Raw genomic sequence first — 12,935 nt, 5'->3', positions numbered from 1 at the left:
TATGAATTGAGTCTCTTAAACTCCACTGAGCTACGTTGCACTACTATTGCAGTTACAGAAAGTTTTCTTTATAAACAGAGGCATCTTAATTCATCTATGGAAAAGACAAGAATGTACGCAGAGTTTGGTGGTGGTTTTTAACTGATGAGTCCCTTCAGACTTTTCAAATGAGAATTTATAATACTGGTGAAGACACCCTGAATGCTTCCAAATAGAGTAAAGTTAATGTTATGCGCTCTGTGTTGCACGTAGCTCAGCCAGTCACAATTTCTCTTCACTGATCTGCATGCAAATACTTTGTAAAAATCAGGGTGCATGAAGGCAAGTACTTTTGAAAAGTTGATCTGATAATATGACAGCAGGTTAACTTGTGAGAAATGGGCTCACTTTCTGTCACGCCTTGTTACAGCACAATCTGCTTTTGCATAGTGAGCTCTTCCAGTGACAGTTTTCAATCTCTTTGACATGTGAATGAATGATAATCCATATTAACAGGAATAAAAGAAGAGAAAAGGTGATGCTTCCTATGCAGTACCACTCTTTGTATTGCAAAGTACTACATAGGAGTATCAATATCTGCTTAACTGGTATTCAGCACTCTGTACCGTATACCTGTTCTATTCTTTGACTGTCCTTTGACATTAGAATGGACTGTTTCTTCCTACTGAAATGAGAAATCCATCTCTATGTTAAGTTTGTTTTATATGTAAACCATATCCTACTCAATTTATATATAGTGTTTACCTTGATTTGGTTCATTTGTCTTCCATGTAGTGTTTTGGTTCTATTTTACTTGTAAACTTTTCAAGGACGTTTTTCAGTGTTACCACTAGTAACGGAGGTGTATTCATTAATTTAAAGACTGCTACTTCAAGCATTGCATGGAACAGAAACTGATAGGTTTTGGTGTAGCTAGGCTGTCATTCTGGGCTTTTAAAGAATTGACTTAGTCTTGGTTTAGAGGCTTTTCAGATTCTCACTTCAAGAATGGGTTATATGTTGGAAGGGATTATCAATGAGGAATTATATTGACATGTGGAATGGTTATCACAACAGCATAACATTACCCAACAGGCTCGGTACCTACAGCAGCCCAGTATCCTCCAGCAGCAATATCTAGAAGCCAGACAGAATTTTCTGGGCATTTCAAACAGTTTTAGATGCCTGTATGTTTAGTTCAGTGAATCCCACAGGCACCCCTCCTTTTCTCTGTGGTAGAATGTGTTGTTAATGTGACGTGATAAATTGCTCCAGATGGATGCCCTCTCTAGATTTCATGTCTGAGAGAAGTCTATTTGTGGAGTCTCTTTCCACATAATTGATAATCTTGAACAGTTTTGCTGTAGTTCCTAAACACTTTAGTATTCTCATTGTGCCTTCTGAGATGGCATTTTATAAATGCCTTAAATGATTTCTTAGTTTGTGAAGTAGAATTCAGGATGTATTTTAATCTATATACCACATGATGTATATAAATCCATATACATTCTGTGGGGTTTCCCCTTGAGAATTCTGTAAACCTGGTTTATGTGGTATTTAAAAGTCTCTACTCTTGGAAACCAAAGGTAAAATTAAATTTAACATGACATTAATATGACTATCTAAATTGAATTTTTGTCACAGAGAACATCAACTAGCTAGTTGTTTGGTGGAACAAAACTATATACCATATAACAAAATTACTGCAGGTTGACTACTGTCATATTGATTACATACAATGAGGCCTGAGTGTTCTGGAAAAGCATAGCGAGTTACTTCAAGCATCCAGGCTAAAGAGTCGTCATCTGACAGGAAAGAGGAGAATCTGCATGCGGTAATCCTTGTAAGCTCTTACTTTACATGATCTGTGTTTTAGGACATTTAGGAATGGGATAGCTTCATCAGCCCGTTTATCTCAAGGACAGAAAGTTGTCTTGCTGGGGCAAAAGGTTTGCTGAAGAGTCAGATAATGATTTTAATCCACATGTAATTTCATTCCTGAATAATCATGATGTTTAGGTATTCTAATGTAAAATGTATTTGTTAATCAAACATTTGCTTAAAACTGAAAATGGAGGACGCTTTCAATTAAAGCTGTCTCACACAACACTGTCCTCTCTCTAATTAATCTTTTTGTTGACATAATTGTGCAGCTTTTGGTATTTATGAAGTGCTCAGAGATTTTAATGTGCATTCATTGCTTTGGTATGAATGTGCACAAATGTATTTCATGAGCACCAGTCTTAGATCATAATTATCCACTGAATGGTCCAGATCTCACTACTGTGAATTTTTCAGGAGTAACTTTAAAGATTCAAATAAAGTCTTTGAAATACAGGAATTGTCTTGCCCAGACAGCATTACCAAACAGCAACAGATGGAACTAATGTTGTGGCTCCATGTGTAGCTAAAATAATGTTTAGCTTCTGCTGCTGAAAGGGTGGAGGCCTAGTTCCAAATTCTCATGTCCATCTTAAAACTTTAATCTTTGACACTGATATCCCATTAGACACATTGAGAAGCTGTTTGATAGTGCACTGGCCAAAGAGGAAACTTGCCTCCAGCATCCTTAGCCACTTCAAATTGTTAGTCCTCAAGAAAACAGTTAGGGGGGGTTATTTGTTTATTTTTTAATGTTTAATTTTCCTTGAATAGCTAGCTGGTTAAATTGGTCAGAGGCCAAATGCAAAACATAGTGCAAGGGGAGTGGGTCATACAGTGGTAGTGGAAGATTCCTCTGTTTTTAAGGTGTGCCTGAACATTCGGGCAGCAGTTTGGTAAGTATGAAATGCTGATTAGAGTGGGACTTACATACTCTACTGTCTATATAATTATGGTATAGATGGCATTTGAAGGTAATGTATTAAGCATCCTTTTCCTAGGAAATTACTAATCTCAAGATCTCTGCTATATATCATTAGAAAGACTTTCAAATGCTTCCACTGGTAAACTTGCCTAAACAAGTGGGGCGAACATCTATTTGAGTTGGTATTTTGGAAGTGCGCAGTTATTAATAAGAACATGGAGAAACACTCCAGGCAGGTGAATCAACAGTGCTTGCAACAGCATCTTAGTGTCTCTTCTGAGTAAGTGGCATCAACAGTGTGGTATTTTGTTGTTAAAGACAACATTATTTCAAAGCAAAAGTGCTTACAGGTTTCCGTGGTCTGTCTTGTTCTGATGATATCCTTTGTAGTGCCTGGGTATGCTCCAGAGCTGTAGCATGAGGTTGTGTACTTACTGCAAATCTGCATCTTTGAAACGTTTTTCAAATAGGAGACAAGCTAGAAATACCTACTGCAAGAATTCTATTTTATTGGATATATCTATTTTATTGGATATATCATACATCTATAGCCCTTTGTATAAACATATTATTCAGACCCTTATTTCAGAATCTCTTCTGGCATGATCTATAAAGTAACGTACAGTATGCTTTTGATAGAAAGAACTGATTGCAGGCTGTAATACTCGGTGCTGTTGAGTCTGCTTTGTTCCGCAGGGGCTGAGCAGTCTTTCAGCATCACTGCTCAGCGTGCTGCAGCTTCGGTGTCCCCGGCCTGCGTCTGCAGGGTGGGTGTTCAGCTTTTCCTTGGCATCACGTTTTGGCAGGGACAGCAGTATGGCTCTGATTGCAGAGAATAAAGAAACGAAGTGTAGTGGTTGGGGAAGTAGCCCAGTAAGTGGTGACTGAGCTGTGATCCTGTTTCTATGAGGCAGTATTCTTTTGCATACTGTCCCTATAAGATTATCAGTGTTGCTGCCTGCTGCAGTGTGTGCATGTGAGAACACTTGCTGGCAGTGCACGATTTATCTCAGCTCTTGATTTTTCTGGAGGTGAATGATGGCATTGCGCTGCAGTGTGCTCAACACATCGTTCTGTGGCTGAAAGCAGCTTCCTCTGCTGCTTTTCACCACCGGCCACGTTTTCCTGCTGTCTTCCCTGTAACCAGCACAGCTGCTTTTATGGCCACAGTGTGAACTTTGGCCAAGAATTGATGTGGCTGAACTTCCTTTCATCTGGAGATGCTCTTTTCTGCTGATCTGTTCTTCATCTGGTTCCCAAGAAGCTGCCAGGGTACCAGTGTCATGGTAGAAGTGACTGCTATAGGAAATGGGGCACATTTTGTTTAGTATCTTGTGGTGATTCCAGCTAATGCCTTAGATTTGATGAATTTAATGAGATTTAACTGAATTGTAGAATGCTTCAAATGTAGATATTATGGATTTTTGCCTTCTTTTCTCCTTTCCCCACGGTATGGTGCCTTCCTGCCCATTTTCTTTCAGATATACCAGTCTTGCCAGTACTGAGTGGGATTAGCTCATGGATGCAACAGAAATGTAACAATGTAAACACTCCAGTGTTTTCTTTTGGAGTAATGAATTAATACAACTTGTCATTTGGTTCCATGATCACAAAGCGGGAAAGAAGAGCTATCAGTTATTTTACGTAGTATTCTGCAATAGGATTATATTGCTGAAAGTGGGAAAATGTGTTAGAGCCAAGGACTCCTGTGGATGGGGTTAATCATGACCTACCTCATTTTGAACTGCAGAGAGAGATGCAGTGTAGTTGTTGTTTGACTTTAGAGGTTAAATACTTTCTTTGTGACTACAGAAAAGCAAGGTAGGATGCCATGGTTCACAGTGAGCTGGTTTAATGTTTTATCCAGAGGAATGAGACATGCATTTGAATTAGCAAAGATATTTTCTAAATAAATTCTTTTGGAAACATGACCTAATGTCATTCTTTTCAGATGGGTTTGTTAGTGTGTAGCCTTTTGTGTTGCTGAGGGTTTTGTGCTCCAGCCTTCACATTAATTTTTTGGCTTCTCTAACTGTAATCTTCCTACCTAGTAACAGCAGGCTTATGCTTAAGCATTTGCTTTTCCCCCAGACAGCTTCATGTCATCTCCTGTTGCTGATAGACTAGAAGTCTCACTGGCTTCCTTGAGATTTTTCACCTTTTGTTGTCTTTGCTATTTTTTGCACCACAAGTTCTGTGTCAGAAACGTGCTCCAACATTTCTGTTGAAATTGAATCTGATACTCTGCCCTCTCATAAGGTTTTGGTAATACCCAGACTAGAGTATACTATGGCTTTATCTCCAGACAGCATTTATTTACACTCTGAGGTAACACTGGTCTAGTATTTTGGTTTTCTGAAGCTTTTCAGTTGTATAGTACTTATATAGTTTTTTAGCCTTTTTTAGAAAGGCCTTAACTTGTGGTTGGTGATTTTTTTGTTTGTTCTGTTTTTTACTTCTTACTTTTATTGATCTGATGGGCTTCTAATATTTAGTCAGGGAATTACATGGATTTTAAGTTGCACCAAAATAACTATCATATGAGGAGTCATTAGAAACAAACAAACAAGCCACCAAAAACTTTTTTAAAAGGCAAAAAAAAACCCCAAGCAAACAAAAAAAACAAAACAAAACCATGCAACAAACAGTTGCCTATTGCAATATTCACTGCATTTGAGCTGTTTGGAAAAAGCCGTCTATGTGAAAAGGTTATCATGCATGGAAAGGTTCTGCTAGATCACAAAAATAGGCCTACCAGGCTGAAATGTTATTATTTTGCTGAGTGGTACTATTAATCACACTGATTTTGGGCCTAAAAGCATACACAGGGTCTGAATAGATGTGAGGTTGCTGTATTCATGTATATTTAGTGGTGAATACAGTAAGAATGCAGAAGCCTCCTGCTGCCTTCTCTCCTCATGGGTTTTGGTGGTGGTGTTTCATGGTGTTGTGGTTGGTGGTTTTTATTTCTTTATTTTTCCCTTTGCATGCTGTACCTGGATGGATATCAGGACCATAAGAAATATTCCCCCAGGAAAGTCCTACCCATTTTCCAGTCTCTGCATCATCCATCTTGCTGAGCATTCTGCAGTGGTTCCAGTGTCTCCGTTCACTGGCAAGAGTTACTAGAAGAGCACTGGAGGATTATTAGCAGGGCTGCCAACAGAAATCACCTGAGGCCGGGACATTTGCTAACACAGAGTGCTGGCCTCTTTCTTTGGTGTGTATGGTTGCCAAAGGCTACTAAGGCATGTCCCAGTCTCTGTCAGGTTTTTGTGTAGGCAGTAATCCACTTAGAAGCTGAGTTGATAGCAGGGATCTCAGGAACATTCTGTAACTGTCCCTTAAAAACCTTTGTGTTTCTGCTGCTGTTGTGCCGAGGAGGAGGGATTCACTTGCAGAATAGACTGATACACTGTGGAGGATTCAAACCTCAAAGCTTATATGGTTGGTTGGTTTGTTTTTATTTTAACTCCAGGTAACAAGAAAAATTGAATTATAAATAGAAGGCTTAACAGTGGTAGTAATATAATATAGATCATTTGTACACGTGAGTGAATGACCTTCATAACTAACTTATGAGTCACTCTAGTGAGAATAAATTGCGCTGCAAAAAATTAACTGCAGTGATTTTACTTGCTAGCTGATAACGCTAGTCTGAAAAAAATAGCTTTATTTAAATGAGTGTAGTGTTTGTTTTAGAAATAGTAATTTTGGTGGTAGGTTCCCATATTTCCAAGCTCAAGAGTTGGTTTATTTTGTTGGTAATAACAGGTCATCTTTATATTGAAGAAACACAAAAAAATACCCTAGGAAGAAAAAAAAAATCTTATTGCTTTTTTGTCTACTGTATGTAAGGTCAAAGTTTGGTCCTGCCTTGTTCTATTCCATAACTGTGTAAGCTTGGGGAAGGATAGGGTTAATTTTGTTGTTCTTGGCATTTTTTGTCTTTGGTGGCTGTTTTCGTTCGGCATAAATACATCATGACGTTTCACCTTTATTAAGTAATTGCAAATGGACCAGGCAGTTAACTGATATCTTTTTATTATCAGAAGGCATTTTAGTACTGTCACTATTGCATTAACTTGGTGATTTATCATATACCGGCTTGGATTTTTGTGGGAGTACCAGAGGTGGAATAAATACTGCGTTTCTGACCTTCACTTTATCAGTTTGTAGTTCTGAGCAGTCATGGGGTTACAAGAGTTTTCCCTTGCTTTCATACTGCTGTCATTGCTATCACCAATTTCTGCATTTTTCAATAAGAACTTATTCTGAGCAGTGTTTCAAACTGTTACTTTTCAATATCAAGTACCTACTTGTAAAATCATTGGTACTATACAACACTAATTTGGGAAGAGTTGTGGTTGATGGAGAAAATAGCTGAAGTTCCTAAACTTTTCTGATTTTAGTGCAAGTATTATGTTTATTATCTATTAGATCATTGCAATTGTATGTGTTCTTTGTTTTAAGAGCACTAGTAAAAAGCACGTTTCAGATAAATATAGTAATAACTATTTTTTAGTGACAAAGAAAATAAGGCTTTCTTCCATACAGGTCCTCTCCATCCCTGCCCTCTCCTTCCCCCTCTTTTTAAACCCTTTTTTAAAAAGAGACTGTTGTTTTCTGATGGGGATGGAACAGCAGCTGTTAGAATGACATAACAGTTGTACTTGAATTTGAAATAGCGTTTTATCCATGACCCCCTTTCTCTTTTTCTCCCATCTTCCTTCTGCTTGGTAGGGACAGTGTGTAAATCTCCATACTTTCCTGCCTAAATGTGCATCAGGATACATGTTTGAAGTACTTAATGTGGCAAGTGCTAAAATAAACACGTTGAACACTTTAAGAGTATGAGTCAACAATCCCTGGCTGCTGTTTTTATATTTCAATAATTGATATAACCTATTTAGAAGTTACTTTTCAGAGACCTCATCACGGTGATCCACAATAAATCTTTAATAGAAATAAGCTAGGAAGTTTAGGTACCTGTGTGTGATACTGCAAGATTGGTTAAAATAATTTTCTAAGAGCTCTATTAGTTTAGTTTGTCTGTAGTGCCACTCTTTATTCCACACCTTGGAAAAACTTAGTCTGATGCCAGGGAGTTCTGTAGAACAGCTGACGGATTTGCCTTATGGTGGCTTGGTGTGTAAAGATCATGATCATGCATCTGAAGAGTGTTAAATCTGTCAAATGTCAACTGACTGCTCAGAGTTGACTTTCAATTAATTTTTTTATCATACCTCAAGTGTATTAGGCTGTATGAGCATGTGATGGAAATAATACTATTTCTGTAACTCTTGCCGCTTCTATTATACTGAAAAACGTAAGAGTATTTGCATTAGGTTTACCAGGTTTTGATACTGAACAGCTAAAATAAGGGAAGAAGCTGCCTTTTATAATTATTTTTTAAGCTTGAAAGGGAAACAGAATTTTGTCCAGAGTATCATAGGAATTGGCTTTTTAGTGGACTGTTCAGCTCAGTAGCAATATTTCAATGTAAATCTTATCTGTAACAAGGAATTTTTTCTTTTAAATGAAGAATCCTTAATGATTAAATGCAGAATCACTCAGTAATACTCACCTTCTATTTTCTAGACGACCCTTTTGAGGACTTCTTCGGTGGCAGACGGGGTCCAAGGGGAAGCAGAAACAGAGGTGGTGGATCATTTTTCTCTGCCTTTAGTGGATTCCCTGCTTTTGGAGGTGGTTTTTCTTCATTTGACACAGGTAAATATCCCAATATTTAACAAGGAATGCCATTTTGACTCACAGAGGATCTGAATATAATAAGCTGAGAAATACTTTTGTTTTAAAAAGTTGCCTTCTTCATTCAGGAAATTTAAAGGCCATTTTCTTAAAAATTAAGGTGCTCGCTGTAAGGTCTGAATGCAAATAAAACCATAGTTATCAATATTTGGTCTACCTGAAAGCTCATGAAAAGCAGAAAGACCTCTAAGGGGCAGAACTCCGTGTTCTTAATTTTGGTGCTGCTTTTTCTTTATAGCTTTAGAATTTTCTTCTATTTGCTTTTAGGTGCTGGGAGTGATGGCTTTTATTTAAGGTCCTAGAAAAATGTGTGCCTAAAATCCATAGGACTACTTAGTATCAGTTCTGGGGTCATCAATTTGAACGCTGACGGCTAGAGATTACTGAGAGCTGCTGATAGTTGACATCCTTTTGGGTGTTAAAGTTTGGGTTATTACTTGGGATGTTAATAACACACAACGTGTTCAGTCTGCTAACTCAGTGCTTACCAACATCCACATTAAAGCAAAAAAATCAGCCTCATTGAAGTTAGTAGCTTTACTGTGAATGGCAAGAATAACAGTTGTGTTCAGCAGACAGACTTGAACAGAAGAAGTAACCAGCAGTTTTTGGATGATGCTCTCCATTTGGAACCTGAACCATGGGTCCATGTGGGAGGAATTGATGGGGCTGGAGTAATGTTTTTATTGTCACACTGGTGTTTAATGCTGTCAGTCACTGATGCTGTGTGGATGCAGCTATCTAAGGGCATCTTGAAGCTGGGATGTAGTCTGAGAAACTGATAGATTTGGATCCCACAATCATTGGAAAATATATTTTTAGTCAAATATCTCTTTCCCCGGTAGGTTTTACTTCGTTTGGTTCACTGGGACACGGAGGCCTTGCTTCATTCTCCTCTACGTCATTTGGTGGCAGTGGGATGGGCAACTTCAAATCAATATCAACCTCAACTAAAATAGTTAACGGCAGAAAAATTACTACAAAGAAGTAAGTGATGTATTTGTATGAAACTATATGTAGAGACATATATAGCTCTAAATACATGCATGTAAGTACACAATATATATGCACGTAAATATAGTGATACATGTATGTATATGTATTTTTACTTTTGTAGCAATGGTTTTCATATTACTTGGATTTCTCTGAATGCTTAAAAAATAATGAGAAGTTTTATTAAGTCCTGTGCCTCTTCTTGACATTGCAGACTTCACATAAAGCCGTAGCGTGTGCAAATGGGGAAGATGATGTTTTTGTCTAAACTCTTGATAGTCAAGGAAGGTTCAGACATGCAAGACATGGTTTTAGAACTGTCCTGATCAAAAAATGCAGGCTGCGGCTTGTTTGCTGATTGAAAGGGCCCTGGCAATGGAGCCCTTCCAGGCCTTCAGAACCTCCTGTGCAGTGACACATCTTTTATTATTGTCCTTGACTACTGTCTGCTGAGTCAGCTTGAGCTTCTGGAGAATAGTGCACTTGGTTTCTGTTCATAATGTAGCTTTTGACATGATAACACATGAAACAATTTCCCCTAACATCTGCTCTGGTTTGCTTTCCTGGGCAATGTTAAGATTTTGTGTAAAAAGTCATTTTCTTTTATCCGTTAAGTGAACTGAGTAACTGAAACCTGCTTTGGAGAAAACTTCTCCTGTTTGTTGGAATGTGAATTTTCCAGTACTTATACAGAATACCTTTATATCATGCTTGTGATGAGAAAATCACTGCATTTGGGAAACCCAGATGTTAGTTTGCTATAGAGTAACTTACATGGGACATTATGATCAGTAAGTTATAGGAGAACTGAACAAGTAATGAAATGTGATTTCAGTACTTGATAAAAAGTTACAGAAAAGCAAGGTAGAATCAATTTTTTTTGTCTGATAACTTGTGTCCTATATTTTGAAGTGCAAAATTCTTGTGTCTCCTCTTGTATTAGAGAGATCCTGTCATCTTGGCCACTTAAATGTAGCCTTTGCCATCACGCACTGGCGTGGTCAAGATATTTTTCTGGGAGTGTATTCCAGAAAAATCTGAATACTGCCCACTTTTGAGGGAATTGTACCGGGTAAGAGAGACAAAGTGTTTATGCAAGGCACCATGTTTGTTTTAGTATTAAAAACAGAGTAAATCAAGCATGCTACTGTCATATCTTTTATTATCATATTTAGAGTGAGGAGACACAAGAAATGTGGTTAGCCACATATAGGAAGATGGATTTTCTATCTCCGAGAAGTCCTGTTGCTTTATAGAGTGTCTGTTGCTAAGCCTAAGGAAGATTCATCTTCCTTGAGTAATATTTTGCTTCAGGCAAGAAGCCATTCCCTCTGATTTTAATTTTGGTGTATTCTCTTCCATAAGCCTGATCTCCAGAAAAGATTGTGTTCCTCGGTGTGGTTTCCCCATTTGAATCATGAGGGGAAAACTTAGGCATAAATTTTAAGTGTTCTAAAAAGAAAGAACAACAAAGGCCCAAACCAACAAACAAAAAAACCCCAAACCAGACACACAGAGCTCTTTAATAATCTCGCTTTCCAACCAGGGCTACTTAAGTTGTGCAACATACATGCTGGTCTTAAGCTTGTTACATGGTAGGTCTTCAAATTAATTGGTCTCATCAAATTAAAATGGATTAAAGAGTGTGCCTTATATCATGCAAAATTGGGATGTGATCTAGAATATTATGCATTTAACAAGTGGGTAGGTACTAAATGCAACATCAAGATTTACAGTTGCGCTGTCAAAAGACATTTAGTTCTAGATAATAGTGGGTAGTGTCAGTACAACTGTGACAGTGTACGAGGTGGCAGCTGTAACTGTGAACTCTACAAAGTGGAGGATTCAAACTTCCAGAAAGCGATTTTCCTGCTATAAATAAGTGGGGAATGCAGATGGTTACCAGTTACAGCTTCTGCGCTGTTAGATACAAAAGCTTGGCAAGTACAGTTGTGTGAAGCAGGCAGTGCTCTGCTATAGTTCCTTATCTAAAAACCTATTTCCAAACTGCTGACAGTGCTTTAAAAGGAGTAACTGTGGTTTTGTCCTACAGGATTGTTGAGAATGGACAAGAGAGAGTAGAAGTTGAAGAAGATGGCCAGTTAAGGTCGCTAACAATAAATGGTAAGGAGCAGCTGCTACGCTTGGATAACAAGTAATTCAACGCACGCATTTAACAGAAATTTTAAGCTATAACAGCCACCATTTGAGGATTGACAGGAACATTTTTTGAAGATTTCAAACGAACTCGACTTTCTGTATATCCGTACTTAAGTAGAATAAATAGCTCACTGAAGCTCGTATTTGTCATAGACTTTTGAGTTTATTGTTGGGACCACATCAATTGGACCATTTTCGTCCTTAAAATTGTTGTAAATTTCTGTATGCACTTTTCTTTTTATTATATATGATCAAGGTGAACCATGATCCTTGAGTAGTGCTAGGGCGAGATGTACACTAACACTAGCATGAATCTTGCTTTTTCCAATTTGTTTGAAATGTGAGCCAATTAGTAGTTTAAGTCTGCTGTGAAGTTAACATTTCCAGGATAACCTTTTTAATAATTTCAACTTTTTTTTTTTTTTAACTGTTTAGTAGTGAACAATGTTAATACATTTCTGGTAATGCATTTCTGGTTTAAATAAATTAAGGATGTTTTCTAGTTGTGCATGAATGCAGACAACTTAGTAAGTTTTGACAAATGTTTCAATGTGTAATGTAAGCAAAAGGTAAACAAAAGTGAAGCCAGTGAGCTGAGTCTTTTGTCATTTGCTAAAATAAGACAATTCAAAATGAATAAATGCTGATGTTTGTGGTGCATTCTTTCATGAATGGCATTTGTAACCTTCTTGTGTCTGTGTGTGATTTGGGTAACTTGGGAAAACAGTGCTCTTTTTTGTTTGTTTCCCTACCACCTTTTTTCTTCAATCTTAAGGATGAGGGCCTTTTTTCTTTGCAGATGTTTTCTTCAGTGTGACTGAAAACATGATATTTAATTTCTTTTCTAAACCTATATTTGAAGCACTTATTTTTAAGCAGCATTCAGAGGCCGACTCTCTAACTCCATCTTTACCCTAGAACATACATTTTAAAAAAAAAAGGTTTTGAAAGTTCCTGAGATTGCTTCAAAAATAGTCTGTAATGAATGTAAATAGACAGGAAAACATTTAATAATTAAAAAAGGCTTTCTGAACAATAAGATTTTTTTTTTGCTTGTATTAGAAACCAGCATAATAGCTTTGGAGAAAACGTGTACAGAATTATTAGGTTTAAAACATCTCATTCTAATTTTAGTCATCAACCCAAAATTGAAGCACAGATTAATGCCTTTTTAAAAATTAATAAAGTGAAGCAAAGTGTTAATTTTGTAGCTAAGACCAGATTT

At 37.4% G+C, this 12,935-nt stretch overlaps 1 protein-coding gene across 4 annotated transcripts in view; it reads left to right on the top strand.

Moving 5' to 3' along the window:
• DNAJB6 (DnaJ heat shock protein family (Hsp40) member B6) overlaps positions 1 to 12,935 on the top strand; it is a 63,776-nt gene that overhangs the window by 17,073 nt on the left and 33,768 nt on the right. For all 4 annotated transcript variants that reach the window (XM_080339218.1, XM_080339215.1, XM_080339217.1 and 1 more), the window contains exons 6-8: positions 8,387 to 8,518; positions 9,403 to 9,544; positions 11,604 to 11,674. In XM_080339218.1, the coding sequence (XP_080195344.1) occupies positions 8,387 to 8,518; positions 9,403 to 9,544; positions 11,604 to 11,674 (345 nt within the window). The remainder of the gene's footprint in view (positions 1 to 8,386; positions 8,519 to 9,402; positions 9,545 to 11,603; positions 11,675 to 12,935) is intronic.

Source organism: Nesoenas mayeri, assembly GCF_963082525.1.
Source record: "Nesoenas mayeri genome assembly, chromosome: 2".
Classification (NCBI taxonomy): Eukaryota; Metazoa; Chordata; class Aves; order Columbiformes; family Columbidae; genus Nesoenas; species Nesoenas mayeri.
The sequence above is the reverse complement of the archived record's forward strand: the minus strand, read 5'-3'. Positions and strand labels throughout refer to the sequence as shown.